This window comes from Dunckerocampus dactyliophorus, chromosome 6 (genome assembly GCF_027744805.1).
Source record: "Dunckerocampus dactyliophorus isolate RoL2022-P2 chromosome 6, RoL_Ddac_1.1, whole genome shotgun sequence".
Classification (NCBI taxonomy): domain Eukaryota; kingdom Metazoa; phylum Chordata; class Actinopteri; order Syngnathiformes; family Syngnathidae; genus Dunckerocampus; species Dunckerocampus dactyliophorus.
The window spans coordinates 13,607,388-13,632,279 of NC_072824.1; the positions used below are offsets into that span (position 1 = coordinate 13,607,388).

Consider the following 24,892-nt stretch of genomic DNA (forward strand, 5'->3'; position numbering starts at 1 on the left):
AAGCTACGTCCTGATAGATTTTTGTGTGTTAGGTAGAGAATTGTGTGCACTGATATGCACAAGCTTAGAAGCTAAATTGAAAAGTGTGTCAAGGCTGATAATTAGCTTATTGTTTTGCTGATTTGATGTGGAGTTGTGAAGTTTGACTGAAAGGTTTGAGAAATTATGTGCTACATAAAGGTTTTGTGTGTAAGCAATTGAAAAAAAAGGAAATGCACTGAACACGGTTCCCTGGATAAAACAACATTCATCCATCCGTTTTTTTTATACAATACCGCTTGCCTTCACAAGGGTCGTGGGTATGCTCGAGCCGATCCCAGCTGTATAATACACAACAATCGGACATAAAGTTACATGTTTTCCATTTCCAAACACTGGCATTCAAAATGACAATGCATAAGCTAATTGGCCAATATATGTGTCACCAGGCCAAACACGTCAGTGCTTAATTGTTAGCACTTCAATCAGGAAGTAAGCACGATGAAAAGACCACAGGGGAGTTATTTTGGGTATGGAAGGTATACACCTGGCAACCCTTCAGGAGGAGTGTGATGAGGTTGATGTGGGTGCCATTCAGGGATGGATAAAGACACTCAAGGTGCTTCTTTACCTCCGTGTCTGACAAGAGAAGATATAGCCTGTGATGTGGGCCAGACCTTGTGACCAGTCCAGCTGTGTGGCAAAACGCTGTGGAATTATGTTTCTTGCCTATTTTTTCTATATGTATTTTCTGCAATTTTCTTTTTCAGTTTACTTCTTTTTGTGAGCATATTTTTTTACTCCAATGTAAATATCTGCTGTGTATATGTTACACTGACGAAAAAATGTTGTTAGAAATGTATAAAGCATGTGTGTATCTGCAAATATTTATGTGCATGTGAATAATCTGAAGAATTTGCTACAATAGAAACAATTTTAGTATTATTCCAAAGCATACTAAAGATGAGAGTTCTTTTCATTATGTCCATCAGTGTGTTGCTGGGTAGACAAAAATCTGGTAATATGAAGTGTGTGCTGTTTGGTGCAAAAGTGTAATTCTGATCATGGGATATGTAGTTTTGGATACAGTGCTACATTTTGCAGGTAATACAATGTATTTTAAGGTATTTTGCAGTTTGGATGTGTGGTTTTGTGAATTGTGTTAAGTTTTTGATTAAGTCTGATGGTACATTTACTTACACACTTTCAAACAACAAGAAATGCATGTGTCTATTGTGTTTGTTTTTCTATTGTTAAGTTACCCATGCTGGCTGTGAGGCTGCAGTGCTGCCTGCCACAAGTATTAAGCTAATGGAAGCTCTCACTGTCTAAATGGGAATAGTGGGTTAGAAAAAAAAAAAGAACATCAGCATTACCTGTTGACCCTCGGCTCTCCTTGCCAACTGTCAATGAAAAGAAAGTGGGAAAGGAGAACATAAAGTATTAAATATTAGGACATCAACTATTCACAAGTGGCAAGAGTAATACGATATTTTACTCAATTTCAAGGAAAATAATAGGTGTCATTTTTGTTTTCTTCTTTAATGATGCAACATCTTTATGAATGGAACGGCAAAATAAAATATGTTGACTTCTTCCTTCAGAATTTATCGCAGGGTGGTTGTCATGCCGATCTATCAGTACTGTTTTCTATGGATGCTTACCAAAACTTGGTTTCGTAATTACAACGGTGTCGATGTAAACGGTAGTAACTGGACCAAACAACATACAAACAACCCCTCCCCCCAAAACAACACTATTGGTGCCTCAGTGCAGCGCAACATTAATGCAGACTCAGCCACCTGCAACATACGCTTCAAGGTGATATTGTGCAAGTAACAGTTTGTCAGTAATGTAGCGTCCTGACAGACACACAGAGTCTGACACTCTTGTTAAAGTTAATTGCCAGCCTTAACAGACCAATAGCAGTGCTCAATTCCAACACCACACACATTTTGCCAGAGCGCTGTCCACAACAGCAACACAACACTTCCTCAATGCACAAAAACTACTCAATTATGTAACAAAAGTAAATGTAATTATGTTCACCTCTGCAAGTATTTGTTCTAAATACAGAAAAAAAGAAGCTCAGTTAATATACTGTACAATCATAGACACCGACCAAATTTTGCCACACCTTCAATTTATACTATCGGCTTCCCTCACCTTATATTAGTCACATGTGTGTAATATATAATACATATAATGATGATAACAAATACAGTATAGTTCATAAGAGTGTAATTTAAGAGCTGATATCTCGCTACTTCCATGGTTTTCTTGATATTTCTTGTATTTGTCCAAACAAAGGTACCTTTAGTTGTATCAGGCTTTGAAATGAACAGGAAACTGAAGAAACAAGGGTGGTCTAATACATTTTTCCATGACTGTATGTAGGGAAGTGGCAGCAATGATATTTTACTGGCCCAAAATTTACTTTAATTTCACTGAGCATCTATCAATACAATATCCCTATTCATGCGCCAATATTCATACACTCAGCCACTCAGTGCTTGAATATTCCAAGTGCATGTGAGCATCTGTTTTGTGGACACTGTGCAACAGGCCTGTAAATTAGATTCTGATGAATCACACTGGCATTGACCTGACGTTCACCCAGTGTGTGACACACATGCACACGCACAAAAAGCCAACCAGCTGACGAGCAAAAATAAAAACATCAACATGATATTAATATACTGATTTAAGCAGAATGTAAGCAAAAATTAAATCTATTAACATGCTAGATACACTTGTACAGCATAATGAAATCCAATCAAATAACTGTATTTACAGTTGATAATGCTAAATTGTGAAGGACCCTTTCAATGGTGAAATCAAACTGTTTTCTTTCGCTCACTTTTGTGATACTATTGTTGGCAAAATATTGCAATAATATTGTTTTGTGAGTTACTCTGCAGTTCCCACTGTAGTCGCTACATCATATAGAGAGGTGTTCCCCTCTAGTACAGTATTTGCTCGTCGATAAGTAAGGTAACTAAAATAGGAGAAACATTGTCAATATGGTGCAGTGCATTTCTACAAGTACATTAACAACTATACAACCGGCCCATGTTTACAGCGGTTAATTGGTTCCAGAACCAGCTGCGGTAAGTGCATTTCTGTGAAATAAAATTCAATATTAATAAATGGAATATTTTTGTAGTTAAAGTATAGAAAACCGGTTTATGACTTTCTAATTTTTTAAACCATATTTAGAGGCCTGTAGACATGAAATAACACCCTAATAATCACCTTTACTCTCCTATTATTCTTTGTTAACACAACATTGCTAAATGTGCAGGCTGCGGGATCCCTGCAGTTACAAGTTACAAGAGACGGCCAGAGATTTAAGCATAGTATGCTATTGAGCTAAATAGTTAGCCTCCAATTTAGTTATTCTAAACCTAGGAAAGGGTTCCAAACAGAGTGGGGAAGAAGGACAAAGTAAGAAGCCAAAAACTTACCACTTCCGCATGGAGTGGGAGTAAAGCATTTTTCACTCTATTATGTCAGACATGCCATGGCTAACTACATGCAATGTTAAGTAATGTAAGGTAATGACATGTATCATCAATGTCTTGTGTCATTACTGACGCCTAGTGACCGACATACTACATATGACTTGTCTTTGTCTATTTTAGTCTATTTTTTGACTAATAAGAGGCCATAGTCAACCAGGAAACAGCATTCATTTATTCATCAATTATTTAAAAAAAAAAAAAAACGCAATAGAGTGAGGGAACGGTGTTCGAACCACAATGTAGTGAGAGACAACTGTACTCTGAAATGAATGCCTCTCTGACAATGTCAATAAACTGAGTGTTATTACCTTTTTGACACAACGTGGTATTGAATGCCATTATATTATGCAGGTATGCCTAATGAATTATCCAGTGAGTGTATGTGTAACTGGCCCACAAAATATATTCATACATTTCTTCCACTGCTAAATCTTAATTTGGCTTTAATGTCAACAGGTTCACAGATGGTGAAAACAATATTTTCCCAATGTAAAAAATGATGTTGCACCCAACACCTATTGTTTTCCAGCTGAGTCCACTGAATGCAGACACACAAAAATACAGGCTTTGGGCGGCGGGCATACAATTCAATATTCAAACGATGTGTCACACTGAGTCATCTTCAGTTGTGGGACAGGCAAACAATAAGGCTGTTGGCGGACTTTGAGACAGCGTTGAATTCACAAAAAATAAAAAAAAAAATAAATATCCTAAAATGTCCCCAGGCAAAATATACTATTGGCTGCAACAAGCAGAGGCACTGTTGATTCAACTAATTTGTGGCGTTAACATGATGTCAGCTAAGGCAAAGTAAAGGTAATCCATGGAGACTGCATTGGTACACTGGCATGTAAACAGGAGTTCAGCACAGAGATTCAATTCAAATATTTGGATTTGTTTGTAGCCATTCCAAGCAAGTATTGTGACGTGGAGTTCAAGTAAACGGTTCTGTAAGCTGTTTAAGTTCTAATGTGATAATGTGATGTTTTCAAAATGCAGTTTGATGTGATGTGAAAATATTTTTTAGCCTCTGGGATGATTTGTATTCATGAATTCAGTGTAGTGCATTAAGCTGCATGAAGGAACGACAAAGCAGCAGGTCACAATGTCCTCACTCCGTGTGTGTTGCCAGGGTTTTATGTGTGTCATGTCTCACTGTGTTGACCTGAGCCCCTGCAGTGAGTCACCTATTAGCTGAGGCAACCTTACAACCCCCCTGGATACACACACACATACACACACACAGCCTTGCCTTCCATCTACATACAACCAGACAACCCTTGACCTTGGTAGCAGCCTCACCAGTGAGTTTTGTTCTTCCTGGCAGCTGTTTTAAACCCAACTCCAACCACAAACACCCCGTGACACTCTATTATACCCTGTCAGTCTCATAGCCCTCATCTCTATTCACATTTCTTGCATTAGAAATTCACATCAACCACATAGACCTAAGCCTGTGAATATTATCATTCATACAAGTCATTGTATTTTCAGGCCATTGAATCAATCACACCGGGACTATTCAGGTTGTCCTGGTAGACATTCTCCTCTCATCCAAGCAGGCTTCATCAGTTCATCCTCAAATACTAGCTCGGACAGCCTGAGTCTTCTGAGAAAACAGTGTCGGATATAAACAGTTATTCTCTAAGGTAAAGGGATGACCCAACCAAGATTTCTTCTGAGTTTGTCAGTCAGAAGAATGTTTTACCATCACAACATTCCGGTACACTTCAAACCTGGCAACAACCTGAGGCAATGGCTGGTAAAGACCAGAAACCCCATACCTAGAAAAGCAATCTGGTCTCTGCTGTCCAGTACATTGAGTAATGCACTGATTTCTATATTAGGGAAACCAAGCAGCCACTGAGCAGGCGCACGTCACAACACTTTGGGTCAAGACTCAGCTGTCTACCTACACGTCAAAGAGTAACATCGCTCTTTTGAGGACAAAACTGTACATTTTCTGGACAAAGATGACAGATGGTTTGAAAGAGGACCAATGGAAGACATCTACAGTACGTCAAGGTTGAAAAACCATACGGCGTGAGAGGCCTGCAACACCGTCTGTCTCCCACATACAGTGCTGTCATTTCATCCCTTCCAAAGAGATAAAAAAATATAGCCTCTAACAACGTTTGGCTTTCAGGTGTGTCTACGACCATTCTTATTGTGATACTAACTGGGGTGATTCCACCCAAAAGGCTATTGTTGGCTGGCAGAGGCCTCACTCCACTGTATCTCAACGACTCTGGTTTTGCACCACAAAACACTGAAACCTTCTGGGTTGGGGTGGGCCTCTCTACACCATACCCTCAGACTAGTGCTGTCCTATCTAGTCTTTGAGCATGAACTGATGTTCAAATTCAGTTCAAATTAGAAACAAAAAATATTCGATGACAACCTGAACAGTCCAGTTGTGATAGATTCTATGCCCTGAGTACATAGACAAAACACTTTTGGTTTTCAGGGAGAGAAGCACTGTGAGCACAGACACACACACACACACACACACACACACACACAAAAAAAACTGTGAAATAATAGGATGGCAGCAGTTTTGACCTCAGACCTCGGAACGATTCCTGCAGGAGGCATATTCTTAGCGTGCTTAAACACCAGAGGTCTCACTTTGGAAAAAAAATGCCCTGGGATGAGCAGAGCTATCATTTATGCACGGTGTATAAAAGCTCAAGAGTGGGTTTAGATACTGGTATGTAGTTTTCACATTTTTCCTCTCTGTGTTTTTGTCTCACTCCAGGTTACATGTACCTGTCGTCGGCCCCCAGCACTAGCACTGGTTGACTTTCCACTTGGTCATGTCAATCATGCCCGCAAGCATGCAGAGCACAGGCGCACACAAATTCTAGCCTATTATACATGACCAAGTGGTATGTTGTCAATCACCTTTGTACAGAAACCCAAATGTCAAGACTTTTGTAGTAAACTTCAAATCTTCCCTTCATCAGCACTATTTATTTACAGCCACATGTACTCCCCTTTAACATCATAAAGCTTAGATTCATGCATTTGTTAACAGATGGTACAGCACACTTGGGATATAATGCCAGGCCGTTGTGTTGAGCAATTAAGTGTTGATCTCGTCAACATAATTAAAAAATACACATACTGTAAGTCTCTGATTAAAACTGAGGAAAAAAATGTTCACTCTGTGAAGCGGTTTATGATTTTAGAAGTAATGAAGTTCCATTTCACACTACACAAGCTGATTGCCTGCAATGAATAGTCAAAGTTAGCGTTTGCACTCACAGTGTACAGACCAACTGAGGGGGTACTCACACAAGGCCAGTCGTACCGTGCGTGGGCCTACTTCACACCTAATGCACGGCACGATTGGCTAGTGTGAGCACACTGATCTGCGCTCAAGCACGTTCGGCATGATTGGAATAGGTGGGCCAGGGCATGGCATCTTCCCATGCGCACAACGTAGCAGAGTCAAAGAATGACTGGAATGCGATTGCTCCGAGCAGCTACATTTGTGTGCATAATAAATACATGTCATTTAGCTAATGTGATTGCTCTTCAAAAGTAATCACAGAAAGCCGCCACCTTACATAGATATTACGCATGCACCGATCAATCTGCCTGCCGATTTCCTTAATTTTGGAGTATCGTCGATCGGCCAATCCTTACATACAAAACCGATTCTCAGGGCATTGAATTGATCGCAACTGGACTGTTCAGGTTGTCTTAGAAGATGTTTCGACTCTCATCCAGAATGCAGCATTTTTTACATTGGGGAAACCAATGCAGGCGCATGTCACAACACAGACCAGAAACAGGTTTCTTTTGAGGACAAAAGCACATTCTGGACAGAGAAGACAGAAGGTGTGAAAGGGGACTGACTGAAGCCATCTACATTAAAGCTAAGAAACCATATCTGAACACAGGGGGAGGTCGGCTGTACCATCTTGTTTCCACATGCAATGCTGTCCTTTCATCTAAAACGTTCAATCACTTAGCCTCTAACAAATAAACAAGGCACGGATACCTTGGTTTCGACCATGATTATATCTGAATGAAATGCTAAAGACGGTTATACCACCCAAACGACTGTCGTTGACTGGAAGAGGCCCTCCTCAATTGTATCTTAATGACCACCAATTGACACCACGAAACCATTCCTGCCTGCATATGCCTCCTCCTTTAGAGGATAAATACTTTGGATCTTGCACCAAACTCTGCGACTAGAGCTGTCCTATTTAGTGAGGCTAGTGTTTGTCTCAAGAAGTCACGAAATCTGCTCAGATGACAGGTGATACGTCTTCTAAGACAACCTGAACAGTCCAGTTACGATATTCACAGGAGTATAAAACCAATCTTACCCACCAATATTATTGATCTCCACAATGGTCTGAAGTCAGACACTGTCCCCTTTTGCGCTGCCAGACTGACAGCTAGCAATAGAGCCTAAGGCTAAAGCTAGCCAAAGCAAAGAGCCAGGCAGAGGCCCACTGTTAGAGCTTATGAGCAGTGAAAACAGCAAAGCTACTGTAATCGAGGCTTTCAAGATACCTTCTGATGTCGTGGAAGTTTGGTGTACATAAAGAACGGCGGCCACGGCTGCAGGACGCACCTTTATTCATTTACACAGCTAGTCTCATTAGCAACCGTCAAGACCTTCTCAACACACACAACACACTCCCAGCCTTCAAAATAAGAGTGCTTTGTGCCACATTCTGTTTACTTTCGGCAAAATAAGAATGTCATAAAAAATTGCTTACACTACTGCAAAGAAAATTATGGAGTTCATGGCATTGGACGACCAGCCATTTTTGTGCACTTTATTTTTTGTAAACGCCGCAAATCAGGTCAACAAGGTAACCCATTGTGCAGGTTTTTTTTTGCTTTTGAAATGTGAAAAACAAAAGACTAAAGGCACTGATATAATTTAGCAGTTTGGACAGCGATTGTCTAAACTTCATTTATATTTGCGAGAACTAACTCATAATAAACAAAAGTGATCACAACAAAGCAATGTGCTTTCCAGTCATGCCCTAAACTGTGCCGGAAACATAAAGAGACAAACACAAGCTCTTCATAATGTGATGTGTACATCATGTTCATCCACTCTGAACAGGCACTGTGATGGGAAAAAATGGCTCAGAATTTAAGAAATCCAGACATAACTCTGCTTCAACTGTGCAAGATGACAGTTGCTGCCAACCAAATGGTTGACACGCCAGGAATTGCGGCAATATTTTGGTCGGGGGCTGACAATTGATCCTCATTCAACTCTGTAACCTGCATTTGACTTAAAATTGGCCCAGATTATATAGCACAGTGTGTGTTCATCTTAGTAGAAACTAGATCATTCCTGCAGAAATTGTAAGTGAATGCTGAAAGTTGCTGTCACTGATTATCATGCCAAGTAAGCAGGCATGAAATCAGATTCAAAAGTTTTTTGTTTTTTTTTTTCTCTTTTCTGTTCAGGGTTTTGCCTTTGTTGTGGAAAAAGTCCAAGTTTGATAAGTTGTTCTGGTAAGAGACTAGTAAAAACTACCGACCAAAGTATCAGCCTAGATGGTCGAGTTTTAGTATTCACACTAAATAAATGACTGAGGAACCATAAATAGATAAATAATTAACCTAAATAACGAATCTGCTCACAATGTGTCCCAATTCAGGGTCTGCATTCCACAGGAGATATAGCCAAAGCAGAATTAAATAGGGCAGAAAACTTGGTTGCATCACATGTTGCAACAATGCTAGGTGGCTACATCTTAGCGTCACCAAATATATTTAAATATATATAGGTAAGTTTTCAAGCAGGTATTGGACTTTAACAAGTTACATAAAACAAATAATGTGTTGAAAAAAGAACTTTAAGAAATGTAATCACACATTTATATTTCTGTACCAGCACAGAGGGGAAGATCATGGTTGCGTGCAAATTGCGCAACAAAGACTTTGCTTATCAGCAAAACACCTCAGATCTACACAATCACCTTAATGCAAAACATGTCGCGAGCACAGAGCTAACGTTAGCAAGCAGTGTCACCAGTGCACGCACAAGCAGATTACTGTGTTCTGACAAATTAAAAAAACCTCACCGGAGAAATCTATTCAAAACACTGAAGTGCTTGACTTTACAAAAGTCAGTTAAAATCTTAGATCTACCTAACTTGAATTTATGACCTACACTATGTGCCCCATTATTAGGCAAGTCAGTATTTTTACCAAATCGTCCATTTAATGCATACAAGTCCAAGCTGACTACACTTGAATGCCTGTTGGATTTAAGCATACCAGGTGATGTGCATGTCATGTGCATGTCATGTGCATTTTATTAGTTGTGCACAATTATTAGGCTACTTATTTTCCTCTGGCAAAATGGGCCAGAAATGTTTTTGACTCTCAAAAGTCAAGAACTGTAAGACATCTTTCAGAGGGATGCAGTACTCTGGAAATTGCCAAGATATTAAATCGTGACCATAAAACCAACAAACATTTTTTGCATATGCCCAAAAGGGTGGCAAGAAATGTGTTAAGGTGCAAATTAACTGTTAAATATTTGAGAACATCAAACGTGCAGTTACCAGGAACTCATTTTCCTCCAGTGCTGTCATATTGCAGAACTGTAATCTACCTGGAGTGTCCAGACGTACATGGTGTTCACTGCTCAGAGACATGGCCAAGGTAAGAAAGGCTGAAACCCGACCACCACTGAACAAGACACCTAAGTTGAAATGTTAGGACTAAGCCAAGAAATATCTGAAGAAAGTTTTTCAAAGGTTTTATGGACTGATGAGATGAGAGTGACTCTTGATGGACCAGATGGATGGGCCTGAGGCTGCATAAACAAGGGGCATAGAGCTCCACTCCGACTCAGACGCCAGCAAGGTGGAGGTGGGGTACGGGTATGGTATGGAATTATTACAGTTGAGCTTGTTGGGCCTTTTTGGGTTGAAGATGGACTTAAACTCAACTCTCAACCCACTGCCAATTTCTAGAAGACACTTTCTTCACACAGAGGTACTGGAAAAAGTCTGCATTTTTCAAGAAGACCATGATTTTTATGCAGGACAACGCTTGATCTCATGCATCAAAGTATTCCACTGTGTGGCTCGCTCGTAAAACCTTAACAATGAAAAAATAATTAAATGACCCCCTTCCTCACCTGACCTAAACCCTATTGAGAACTTGTGGGCGCTTTTTAAACGTAAGATTTACAGTGAAGGAAAACCGTACACCTCTCTGAACAGTGTCTCGGAGGCTTTGGTTGTTGCCGCACAGAAAGTTGGTGGTCAAGAAATGGAAAGTGGATGGAAGGCTTTTGCGTGTTATTGAAAAGAAGGGTGGTTATATTGATCACTATTTTTGATCACTATTTTTGGAAATATCAGAAATGTTTATTTGTAAAGTTTGTGTTGTTTTGTGTTGTTCTGACTTTAAATGATGAAAATAAAGTTGAGAGATGGGAATATTTTTGTTTTTCTAATTGTGCACACTAATACTTACCTAACAAACATAACTACACAAAAGCCAAAACCTCACTTTCACTTCCTTAAATATTCAGGTTTGAAATTGATTCATATTTTGGCTCCACCAAGAGCACTGTCGTTAAATAATCATCACAAATGCAACTTGACTAATAATTGTGCCCACAGCGTAGAGACTTGTGGATATTTTCAGTCCAAAATGCTGCTTGAAATCATATTCCTAGAATTGGTTTGTGTCTGTAGTAGCCTGATGGAAAATGCATTTTGGATGGAATTGTTGTTTAAGTTCATGCATATTCACTGATTAAGTCATCAAATACAATCTAATTATTTCAATTGAAAATACCGTAACTCCCTTCCTGTGTGTTGCTCCCTGCCCGAATACCTGGCCCCACCCCCTCACATACAGACAGGGCAGCGATTTGCCGCTCTTCCAGCCTCACTCAGGAGGAGACGACAGGAGAAACGCCAAAAGAAACTGTATTATTTTACACCGTGGTAAGCTGTGACTTTGTAAAACAACATAACACTACACTTTAGTGCCACAATATCAGGGCCCGTCAAGGAGAACATTCTATTTTTTTTTTTTATACAAGTTTTAGAGAGCGTATTACAGTGTTTTAATGTCGTGTAAGCTGCATCTCTGTGAGAAGAGATAGATGCAACTGTTAATTCACACGTCCACCATTATCTAAGACAGCGTTTTAAAGTGAAATAAAGATATGTACAGATATACACAGCGCCCCACTTCACTTCATACTTCCATGCAGGATTTATAGGGGCTCATACATTCACAAGTTAATGTCTTTCTTAAAATCATTTTGAAAATGTTCCAAGTAATGTATTTGGTTGCAATTTGATATAGTACATGTTTTGAAAGCAGCTACATTGTTAGATAAAATGTAGTTTAGTCCCTTGTATTAAGTCTAGTAAAGCTATGCATGTTTTGATAATTTCTTATTTTGTTTGTAGTCAACATTTTTTTTCACTTTTTAATGTTTGCTTCAGCGTTTGTTTTTGAGATGATTGCAAATATTCAGACAGAACTTTTCAATAGCTAGTGAATATGACTAATTGATATCGGTAAGATGTTTTTTTATAAACACATAATTTATGAGTTTAAAAACACCTCACATTAGCATGTATTACTGTAGATGTATTATCACTTGCAGCCCAATGCAGCCACTTGTTTTTATTTGAAAAGGGTCAACTATAGTATCAAATTGCTGGGCTGGGCTCCAGCACCAGCAAAGCAAAGAACACTACAAATGTGTAGCAACGCCTAAAAGTAAATCACAAAGAGGCATGTCCTTATGTTGACAGTGTTACTAGTTAAACTTCTGTATAGTTTTATACTGTAGTAGTCTTCTTCTTCTCTGTGTTGAATCATATTTTGGTTATTATAAGAATCCATGTTCATGTACAGCGTATGTCCTGTGTATATCAATGCTCTTAGTTCATATATTGGCCAATGTATTGGTTATCGGCCACTTTATCGGATATTGGCTTTTTTCAGCCCCCAATATCGTTATCGGCCCCAAAAATCCCATATCAGTCGGACTTTAGTTAGCATACTATCAAAATGGGAACCGGAATCGGAAGTCATTGTCCCCAAGCTCCGGTGCCCCTCTATGGCATCATCAGCAGTTGTAGTTCTCTGCTAACGAACAAAGTTACACCACAAGTCTCTGCTGTTCTTATTGTTCACGGCTGCAAAATAATCCACAATGGTGTTGCACGTGCCAGCATTTTACGTAATAAAGAAGATGATAAGCACTATTGAAATCAAGAAATAACATACAGCAAAATAATGAGGTGTTGCAGGTGTGTGTCTCTCATCATACTTCGCTGCTGCATCATGGCCATTTTTGTCCCCAAGTCAAAAGTGATGTTATATGTTTATTTATTTCTTTCATTTGATATTTATATGAATTTTTAATTGTTTTCTGAATGTAAAACTAGAATATTAAAAGTGTTTTGTGTTCGTTCGTTGGATTTACATGGTTTCCTCTAGGAAAAATGGTTTCAGTTTTCGTACATTCCAGTTTTATGTGGACCCTTTAGAATAGATACTTCACAAACAAAGAGGTTCCACTGTACTCACATTTGTGCCATCATGTTTAAACTAGGGTTGTCAAATGGTTACAATTTTTAATCCAATTAATTGTAATCGTAATAATAGTTGTTGAATTAATTAATCACAATTAATCACCATTTGCAACCATTTGCTGTATTTTATAAACAAAAAGATGAAGGACACAATTTTAGATTTCTATTAGTATTAACAGTTCTAAATGAACTGAACATTTAAAACATGCGAGAAGATAGCACACATGTCTAAAAACCTATTTGCCCAACACTAATCTCGTTAATAGTAGCAGAACATTTGAATGACACTTTAACCGTGTTATTATGAGCCATGAAAGGCTGTGTTCAAAGATGCCACGTGATTTTTTAGGTGAATTCATTTAGGTGTTTTGAGTGTGGATTGTATTTTCTGCATTTTACGCTAGTAAAATTTTACGCACTTACACTAGTAAGTGATGAGAATATCCACTTATTGTTTGTATTCGTTTTTCTGTTTATTTAGATCACACATACGCAAATAATAAAACAATTGCTGTTTTTTTCGGAGTGTCCGTGAATGCATCTCGCAGTGGTTTCTTGACAATGAGGGGGTGGCTTGACAACATAATGAATGAAGTAAATTAGTTACCACAATTGACATGTTATTTTTGACAGACTTAGTTTAAATGTTTTTTTTTTACATTTTTATTTGGAAAATCTTGGGATATGCGATCCTGTGAAGGACAGCAGCAACACATCTTGCGAAAAACTTAAAACACAGGCCACATTAGCGGGGTTCATGTGGTGCTACATCGTCATCAGCCTTCAAATATTGACCATGGACACAGCAATTGAGTGTAATGAGTGCCTGAAGAATTATTAATTTCCAATTAAATAACAGGGAAAAAAAATCAGCAGTGTTTAGGTTAAGAACTATACAGCTGGGATACAAAGCTGTTTGTCATTTTGGTGAATTGAAGGCCATTTAGGAAATGCGTCACTTGATTTTCCTACTCATCATTCAGCTCTATAATTCATCCTATATGGAAACACGTCTCATTATCTTCTTTCCCTCCTAATTTATTCAGGTTTTTACTTAATTTAGAAACTTCTGTCAAGCCAAATGTGAAAGCACAACACTGCTCTCGAGGCTCTACCTTGCACAGAGACTTGAAAACATGCACCAGATGGAGGATAGGCTACAACTGAGACATCCGTTCTCATCTAATCAGGTACTTTTCTCCTTATTTTCCCTCCAGAATGTGTCAAGGTAATCATTCGCCTACCTCATTGTCTTGCCTTCTTGGTCTTTATGGCTTCCCCTCTTTTTACTGCCTCATTCATGTCCAATAGACACAAGAAAGTGAGTAGAACAGACCCTTAGCACAAGTAAATATGTTGGAATGAGGTAGGATATTGAATTTAAAGTGTCCCCTTAAGGAACAAGTGATATTCCAGCTGACTGTTCACGACTCCTCATATGGAGCTTCTGCTTTTAGCACAGTTCATTCAGACATGGCTCGCAGGGATGTGACGCATCAGTAGATAGCCTGGCATTTCTTTGGGTCCTTGGGTGTTACTTTGCAAGCTGAGAGTTTTTTGGAGTGGAATAACAATGTGAAAATGAATGGGTAAAAAATGTATTGACTTGCCGAAGCAAGAACCTGGTGGTACAGAAAGAGAAAAAAGGTAGAAAAACATTTCAATTACTGTTGCTAACACTGATTTAGAAGATAAATATGGCCTTAGTACCTCCACGTGAGTTGTTCGTATGAATGAGGAACATTTGCTAACCTTAACAAAAATAGTAAACAAAAAATTGTTAAATGAAAAATCCAATTGGAATTTCTAAGCATTCAAATAAGTATCCTAAAAAAGTTTAAAATGTTGAACCTCAGTTCGCGTACACCCTGGTTAGCGTGTTTATACCATTGACAATTAAAGCTATAATTTTGCTTCGGTTTGCGTACACTTTCCAGTTAATGTATTATATAGCACGTGTCACGTTATTACAGGGAGTGCAGAATTATTAGGCAAGTTGTATTTTTTAGGATTAATTTTATTATAGAACAACAAACATGTTCTTAATGAACCCAAAAGACTCATTAATATCAAAGCTGAATATTTTTGGAAGTTGGAGTGGGGCTTTTTTAGTTTTAGCTATTTTAGAAGGATATCTGTGTGTGCAGGCGACTATTACTGTGCATAATTATTAGGCAACTTCCTTTCCTTTGGCAAAATGGGTCAGAAGAGGGACTTGACAGGCTCCGAAAAGTCAAAAATAGTGAGATATCTTGCAGAGGGATGCAGCACTCTTAAAATTGCCAAGCTTCTGAAGCGTGATCATCAAACAATCAAGCGTTTCATTCAAAATAGTCAACAGGGTGTGGAAAAACCAAGGTGCAAAATAACTGCCCATGAACTGAGAAAAGTCGAGCGTGCAGCTGCCAAGATGCCACTTGCCACCAGTTTTGCCATATTTCAGAGCTGCAACATCACTGGAGTGGCCAAAAGCACAAGGTGTGCAATACTCAGAGACATGGCCAAGGTAAGAATGGCTGAAAAACGACCACCACTGAACAAGACACAAGCTGAAACGTCAAGACTGGGCCAAGAAATATCTCAAGACTGATTTTTCTAAGGTTTTATGGACTGATGAAATGAGAGTGAGTCTTGATGGGCCAGATGGATGGGCCCATGGCTGGGTTGGTAAAGGGCAGAGAGCTCTAGCCCGACTCAGATGCCAGCAAGGGGGAGGTGGGGTACTGGTATGGGCTGGTATCATCAAAGATGAGCTTTTGGGGCCTTTTCGGGTTGAGGATGGAGTCAAGCTCAACTCCCAGTCCTACTGCCAGTTTCTGGAAGACACCTTCTTCAAGCAGTGGTTCAGGAAGAAGTCCGCATCCTTCAAGAAATACATGATTTTCATGCAGGACAATGCATCCATGCATCCATCACACGCATCCAAGTACTCCACAGCGTGGCTGGCAAGAAAGGGTCTAAAACAAGAAAAACTAACTGGTTGAGCTGATCTGAACCCCATAGAGAACATGTGGTGCCTCATCAAATGTGACATTTACCAGGGGGGAAAACAGTACACCTCTCTGAACAGTGTCTGGGGTTGCTGCTGCACGCAATGTTGATCGTGAACAGATCAAAACACTGACAGGATCCATGGTGGCAGGCTTTTGAGTGTCCTTGCAAAGAAAGGTGGCTATGTTGGTCACTGATTCGTTTTTGAATGTCAGAAATGTATATTTGTGAATGTTCAGCTGTTATATTGGTTTCCCTGGTGAAAATAAATAATTGAAATGGGTATATATTTGTTTTTTGTTAAGTTGCCTAATAATTATGCACAGTAATAGTCGCCTGCACACACAGATATCCTTCTAAAATAGCTAAAACTAAAAAAGCCCCACTCTAACTTCCAAAAATATTCAGCTTTGATAATAATGAGTCTTTTGGGTTCATTAAGAACATGTTTGTTGTTCTATAATAAAATTAATCCTCAAAAATACAATTTGCCTAATAATTCTGCACTCCCTGTAATACACTATGTCAGTCCAACTGTTTTCTTAATGTATTTTTTATTTGTTTTTAATCACTAATGTCATCCTTAGCATGGCTTTTTAACAAAACGACAACTGGAAGTCATCAGAGATGACTCAAAAATGTTAAAACAAAACATGTTTTTATTGTTTTACATGCATAAAACAATTCTGAATGCATATACGTGACGAACGAAAGGTATAAATAAACATCTCAGGTTACTTTTACCTTCATTAAAGATGTGACTGTTCCCAAATGCATGGTGTAGCATGGTGTAGCACCACACTCACACCGATTTCCTGTTTTGTCAAGAGTTATAGGGTTATAACTGTAAAAACATGTTTTTGTCAACATTGTTGGCTTTCTGGAATGGATTAGTGGGATTTACATGATTTCTTATGGAAAAAAAATAACCGTTTCGGTTAGAATTGGCCCTTCTGGAACGAATTGATGACGCTAACCAAGGTTCCACTGTGTTTTTTTATAAAAAAGGTTATTAAAGCAAATGAACTATTCTGAAAATTATTGAATACATTCAATAAAATAGAATTTCCAAGTATTTTAATGAATGTACAATTTCAAGAACAACATTACGTTACATGTGACTGTGACTTGAGGTTTAATATTCTGAAGCACAAGCCAACTCTGGTTCCATGATTGTAATTCATATGCAGAAATTAGACATGATGTTCTTTTAAATAAAAGATTGATTGCTTCCACTTTGTCTCTAAAATATGCATTTGTGGTAATATGCCAGCACGTATTTAGTCACTGTTTATTTTCCCCGCTAATCCCAATGCAGGCTGTTAGAAAACTATCAAAATACATAATCATCCTCTATTTAAAAACAAATCATCTGCTGATGCTTATTTTAAAAAGTGAGGCATATTATTTAGTTCATAGTAATAGTGTGTACACTGCAGGGGCTCAGAGGGAGGCTGGAGCCAAAGTCATTTGACATCAGGGAGGGGCTAACACAATGCTAATTAGAATAACTCAACTTTGGGAGTTGAAATATAAGCTTGAGCTGACTGTACAGCTAATTAGAAGCATATATGTAAATTACATTACATTGGATGTTGGACATTGGATTGAATAGCCTGAAGAACCAATACAGTTACCATCCTTGTTTTTTATCTTCTCTTTAAAGTTGGCAACGTGTTTCGATTTGCTCCACCTGACGAGAACTGCATGCACTTTGCACACTTGCCATTTAAGTACACATGTCTGTGTGTATTTTTGTCAGTGTTCATATGTAATGTGATCACTCATCCACTGTGAGAACACTTGGGGTCCACGTCTGATTAATGGGCTAATTGATTAAGTGGATCTGAGATAGATTGCGCGGGCCTGGCCATAACAGATTCATTAGAGCGGCAATAGATCAGTTAGATCTGGCTGCAGCTGTTCTGCCTGGCTTGGGACAGCACGGCATGGTAATGGCTGTCATCTGTCTGTGGATCACAGTATGGCCCCATTCATACAACACACACACACAACACTATGAGTTAGTGTGTGGTGTTTCCAGAAACACAGACACACACACAGAGTTAAGTATGAGGATATGAGGAAGAAAACTATATTTGGATAAAAGGCCCTGTTGATCTATTTCTGTTTTCAGCATCCCCTTTCAATAATCATCTGTCACACGTTTTCAAAGCGTTTCCACTCTTGCACTGGCTCGCCATATTTTCTTGAACTCGCCCCCACACACCTTCTCTGCTTCCCGTTTTTGTCTTGTATCTTAACAATAACAATATGATTTAGTGTTGTTGAGATGTTTATCAGATAATGCTTACAACAGTACCACAAGCATTTACACACATAGACTAACGGTCATGCAAGTGAATTTGTACACGCACGTGTCAAACATTGCTGTGCTTTCGAGAGGCTCTGACAAATAATTAAGTCCACACCCTTCAACACCTTGATGCTAATGAACCAATGTGATGTCAATAGAGTTGGTGACAGTGTGCAATTACTGTATGAGTTGTGTTCTTTGTTCAAATATTATATATAAAAGGATATAAGAATTTCCAGACCTGGCAAAGACACTATATATGCAGTGGTGTGAAAAAGTATTTACCCGTCCTCATTTCTTATTTTATTGTCTGATCATCAAACTGAACACAAAATGCAGTTTTTAAATGAAATTTGTTATAAAGGGCCAAAAAAAAATCCAAACTTACATGGCCTTGTGTGAAAAAGCGATTGCCCCCTAAACCTAATAACTGGTTGGGCCACCCTGAGCAGCAACAACTGCAATCAAGTGTTTGTGCTAACTTGCAATGAGTCTCTTACAGCGCTGTGGAGACATTTTGGCCCACTCATCTCTGCAGAATTGTAACTCAGCCGCATTGGAGGGTTTCCCAGCATGAACTGCCATTTTAAGGTCATACCACAGCATCACAATAGGATTCAGGTCAGGACTTTGACTAGGCTACTCCAAAGTCTTCATTTTGTTTTTCTTCAGCCATTCAGAGGTGGACTTGCTGGTGTGTTTTGGATCATTGTCCTGCTACAGAACCCAAGTTGGTTTCAGCCTGAGGTCACAAACACATGGCCGGACATTCTCCTTCAGGATTTTTTGGTAGACAGCAGATTCATGCCATTCCATATATCACAGCAAGTCTTTCCTGTCCTGAAGCAGCAACACAGCCGCAGACCATCACACTACCACCACCATATTTTACTGTTGGTATGATGTTCTTTTTCTGAAATGCGGCATTACTTTTACGCCAGATGTAATGGGACGCACAACTTCCAAAAAGTTAAACTTTTGTCTCGTCAGACCACAGAGTATTTTCCTAAATATGTTTTCCGGCAAAATTGAGATGAGCCTTAATGTTGTTTTTGTTCAGCAGTGGTTTTCATCTTGGAACTCTGCCATGCCCAGTGTCTTACTTATGGTGGAGTCATGAACACTGACCTTAACTGAGGCAAGTGAGGCCTGCAGTTCTTTGGATGTTGTTGTGGGGTCTTTTTGACCTCTCGGGTGAGTCATCGCTGCCTAATTTTGGTTGGCCGGCCACATCTGGGAAAGTTCACCACTGTTCCATCTTTGTCAGGCAGGTCCTATTTAATTGATTTCTTGATTGAGAACAGGTATAGCAGTATGGCCTCCGAACTGCACTTTGGACACCCCTGCTTTTATAGCTCGTTGTGACTCTTCCTCGTCAACTATTTAGCTTGTTGGCTTCCCATTGCAAGCGAATGATGGTAATTAAAGAGAAAAGAGTGTTATTGCAGATGGAACTAAGGTGCATGACGGCAAACAGTAGATCCTAAATTAAAGGAGAAGGCGTTCATGGAGGTAGGTTGAGGTAGGAGTTGCATACACACAGGAAATAATGTAGGCCAGTGATCCCGCAACCCCCGGGCCGCGGCCCGGTACCGGGCTGTGGGTCATTCGGTACCGCACAGAAAGAAAAAAGAATTTCCATGATTTAATTTTTTTTTTGTTGAAAAGTGGCCGGATTTTGTCTGTTACATTTGTCTTACTTGACGCATGTCCATTGTGCGTGTGCTAACTTTATCTCTGATCTCTGATACTATGTGGGAATGCATAAAGCTAAGCTTTGATGACTTATTGAGTGCTAATGTGCACATTTGTCTCAAGTTAATTCATGCTAGTGCACTGCCTTTTACCACACATGTCAAACGATGCGATGTAGTAATCTCTCTGGAAAATCTTGGCTAAGATCAATTATGGTTTAAAGGCAGTGCTGTATTAAACAGAATAATTCTGCTTGGAGGAGTTGTCCCATCATTCTGGAGGTCGGTGTGGCTGTAGCACCAACATCTTGATCATGGTCATGGCTAATATGTTATGGATATGCTTCACAAGTTACATTAAGGAACATCACATGATTACATTTCCACAATTCACCAAACCCGAAAAGAAGTAGCAAGAAGCAAATCATATTTAATCCTAATCTTAATTAATCTTCCATATTTTATTAATTACTGATCATTAACTCTCACCATACGTTTACCATGTTGACTTTTGCAATTATTCACGTGCTTATTATTCAAGTTTATTCACTTCCTGTCTTAAAATTTTATCATTTACTAAAAAGAAGAAAAAGGAAAAGACAATGTGTAGCAATAAATATATTGCTTATTCAATGATGAAAGTAATAAAAGAAAAGTGCGTGTCAAGCTGAGACTGAACAGTGCATCTGCTGCAAGCACACTCAATCAACTGGTTATCATGCTCACTCTAAAGGTGAATATCTGCAAACTACAGTACATACTAGTACATACCACTGTGTGTCAGAAACATAAAACGATTTTCACTCGTGCTTCGCAATGTCAGAAAGTTTCACATCAGAGGTAATTATATACCTTGGCTACCTCGATTGTGTCACTTCTAACAATACACATATAGATCATATGCTGAGCCCAGCAAAGAGTGCCATCACATCTTTTTTTGTCTCTCGCCGGAACTCTGCACGGAATATTTCGCCTTCCTCAGCACCTCATTATCTCTTGTTCCACCCCTTCTTTAGCCTTCTTTTCTTCCAACAGTGTCATACTTCCTTTGACACTCTGCCTCATCATTCACTGCCGCTTCGCTTTTTTTTTTTGTCCTCAAAGTCTCTGGTTGGAACAAATGAGCATCTGCCGACCGGCCTGATGCTCCCATAACCTGTTAGTCAGCACACACAGGAGGAAGCAGCGGGGCACATAGTCAATCAGTCAAATTTGCATGCACATTTATATTCTGGATGCCCTGAACCTGTTTCTGAAAGGCCTGATAGTACATGCCCACACAAGAAAGAGTATGAATATTGTAATCCTACCTGGCTCCACCGGTAGGATGTAGGAAGCCTGACATCTATTTCATCCATTCATTATCTATACTGTTTGTCATCATTAGGGTCTCAGGTAAGCTGGAGCCTACACCAGCTGACTTAGGGTGAGAGGCGGGATACACCCTGGACTGGTCACCAGTCAGTCACAGGAGACATAAACACACAAGCATTCACACTCACTTTCACACTTATGGACAATTTTCCAATTAACCTTTGGGGATGTCGGAGTACCTGAGTACCTGAAGAGCCCATGAAAGCACACAGAGATGCTCCAATGGAGATTTGAACCCTTGATCTTCTGACTGTGAGACAGACATGCTAACCACTAGGCTTAGCATCTGACTTATTATGAACAAAAGCAAAAGGTACAGTTTAGATCATCCTTTGGTGGTTGGTTTGGTAGGTAACATGATTAAGTAAAAATAGAACAATGGAACCGTTCCCCCTTCAGCATCCGTCCCATTTATCTATTTGTCATTCTCCATGAACCAAGACTATTTTTTTAAGACTATATTTTAGAGTTGCACTTTGAGTCAAAATAGAAGCACACCTTCTCCACTGCAAACTGTCCTATCAGTCAGTTTTTAACATCATAATGTCACTCTCAATGAACTAACAAACAAGATGGATGAGCAAACAAAATCACATTGGACAGTGATAGTTTAGTCACTGTGGAAGAGCTCCCACAGCATCAAAAAAGTACAGTGCTGTCATCTTACATTGCTCTCATTCATACATACACTGCTGTTTAATGATTCCGTCTGACACCCTATAAATATTTACGTGTGGTGTCATACGTGGGCAAATTTCAAATTTTTGGCAATAGACGGTAGATAGAACATCATGAGAAACGTCCAAATGCTTCTCAGAAACATCTGCTTAAGTATGAATAACATCTTCATTCAGCCCAGCTTATGGAACATTGAATGCCTGAGTAACCTCTGCTTAAGTATGAGTAATGATCGAATCAAAATGGCTGAAAAATGACACACATCCCATTTGTGCTTTATAAAAGGCCAAGCTCCGCCCATCGCCTCATCACAACAGTATTAGCTCCTGTTAGGTCCACATGGCTAGTTTTGAAATTATATTTGGATCACTATTATCGTGGCATACTATTATTTAGGAGTATTATCACACTTGGGGAAGCAATTTGCTCAATTTACCCCTCTGCAGCAGAGGGAGCATGACGACGAGTGGGCTGCCGACATGAGAATTGTGAGCCATGTTCCCACTAATTTGTCAAGTATCTGAGCATACACAAAAACGACCTTAGCATTGCTTGGATCTCTCAGACACGCGCACTGTTGTATCGCACTTGTCCAAAACCTGAGAAACCTGAGCAGTTCCATATTTAGTTTTCATATTTTCTGTTTAACTGGTTTCAAACAGGCCGCATGGTGGTCTAGTCGTTAGCATGTTGGCCACACAGTCATAGTCTGGAGATCGGGAAGACCTTGGGCATTTCTGTGTGGAGTTTGCATGTTCTCCCCCGTGCGTGCGTGGGTTTTCTCCGGGTACTCCGGTTTTCTCCCACATTCCAAAAACAAGCATGTTAGGTTGATTGGAGACTCTAAATTGTCCATAGGTATGAATGTGAGTGTGAATGGTTGTTTGTCTATATGTGCCCTGCGATTGGCTACCGACCAGTCCGGGGTGTACCCCGCCTGTCACCCGAAGTCAGCTGGGATAGGCTCCAGCATGCCCCCGCGACCCTAATGAGGAGAATCAGCATAGAAAATGAATGGATGAATGGATGGATGGATGGTTTCAAACAGATGGCAAGGAAGATTCCACATTTCTTTCTTCTCAACTTCAGCCAAAACAAGCCATGGTCTCATACAATTAACCGTCTAAATCTTGTAGTAAACCCCTAGTTTATAATTTCATTTTCCATTTCTTTTCTTGTTTACTAGTTATATTGTTAATTAAGTATACTTTGATTTCATAATTTGACTTTCACTTTCTGTTTTAAAGCAGCCTCTTATGGCACTATTTAATCTTAGAAATTTACTTGAAATTAATGCCATATGTGTTTTATGTGTTTACTTTTGTCTGTATAAAAAAATATAATTAACTCAACTGACCTTCCAGCCCCACTGTTGCCAACTCCTCAGTAAGAACAGTAGCTAGTGGCTGCCCTAGAAGTCGCTAGCTGACATCATTAGCTAATTTGCATATTATTTGCATATGATGTTGTAAGAGATGTAGCAAAAAAAAATAACCTTGTAGAAGAGACAAAAAAAGCGAGAAAAAACACTTTAATTATGTTTAGAACTACAAATAAAATTGATTCTTTGTTTGTTAATTCAAAATTCATTATTCATACTCCTACCGTCAGGCAGACGCTACAGGAGTTTGAAGTCCAGGACCACAAGGCTGGTGAACAGCTTTTACCCACAGGCCATCAGGCTTCTCAACAAAGCACTCACACATGCCGCACGCAACGCACGCACACACTCATAGCACTTTATTTATTTATTTATTTGTATTATTTATCTGTATTAATATCTCTTCTGTTGTTGTTGCTTAATTTATTGGTGTTTATGTTTCTTATGTTCTTCTTCTTCTTCTTCTTGTGTTTTCTTTCTTTTCGTGGGAGAATGAACAGAATAAGAATTTCATTGCATAGTATAACTGCTGTTTTACCATGCACATGACAATAAAACTCTTGAAAATTGGCCATCACTTCATAAAAATGAAATAATTATAATATTTTATCTCGGCTTCTCAAAGTCTAGACAGCGTAATAATTACATTCGGACTCACCTCCAACCTCCAACTTTTATGTTGTAGTTAGGACTACTCATTTCATTTATCACACAACTTTCTTCCATCACACGTTCTGACACACTGACAGGTAAGTGACCGAGTCCGAATAAGGCTCGAGTGTAATGATTAGAAATTTAATGAAGATTAAGAAACATTTACGTTTTAGATCCTGCTCTATAAACAGGGCGAGGTCCACCCCGGCGGCATCACGCCTTGCGCATGCGTGATTCTTGGATGCGTAGAGCTTCACTATCCTCTCAGTGTGCCACAGGAGGCGACTTGTGAGTGCTTTGGGGCGGGGCAGACCTCGAATGAGCGAATGAGGTTTACCAACGTACACTTGTACAGCCTCGCAGACTGGCATCCGTTACACAAATACAAGAAAACTCTCCAAGGATACCAGAAAAAGTAGCTACATTTGTTGCTCGTCACTTTTGAGAAAATATGTCACCAAGAGGGTTTGGAATGCTGCCAGATTAAAGGCCCTGTCACACCTTGACAATTTAGCCAGCGCATGCCCGACGTGATCATTTTGATGGCATACGTTGAACTGTCGATGTTTTTTTTTTCCATTTTGGGCGTATACATAGCGTATTCATAACGAGTTCGACGTATACATGACGTATTAGTAACTTATATAGAACGTTTCTATAACGTATAGACAACATATACCAACAAATGCGTAGCGTGTTGCCGGCGTTCACAACTTATGCCCAACGCCAGA

At 39.3% G+C, this 24,892-nt stretch overlaps 1 protein-coding gene across 3 annotated transcripts in view; it reads right to left on the reverse strand.

Moving 5' to 3' along the window:
- The window catches only part of sdk1b (sidekick cell adhesion molecule 1b), a 369,858-nt gene that overhangs the window by 134,206 nt on the left and 210,760 nt on the right, over positions 1-24,892 (reverse strand). For 2 of the 3 annotated variants that reach the window (XM_054779326.1, XM_054779324.1), the window contains exon 6: positions 1,356-1,382. The exons of the other annotated variant lie outside the window; for it this stretch is intronic. In XM_054779326.1, the coding sequence (XP_054635301.1) occupies positions 1,356-1,382 (27 nt within the window). The remainder of the gene's footprint in view (positions 1-1,355; positions 1,383-24,892) is intronic. 3 annotated transcript variants of the gene reach the window in all.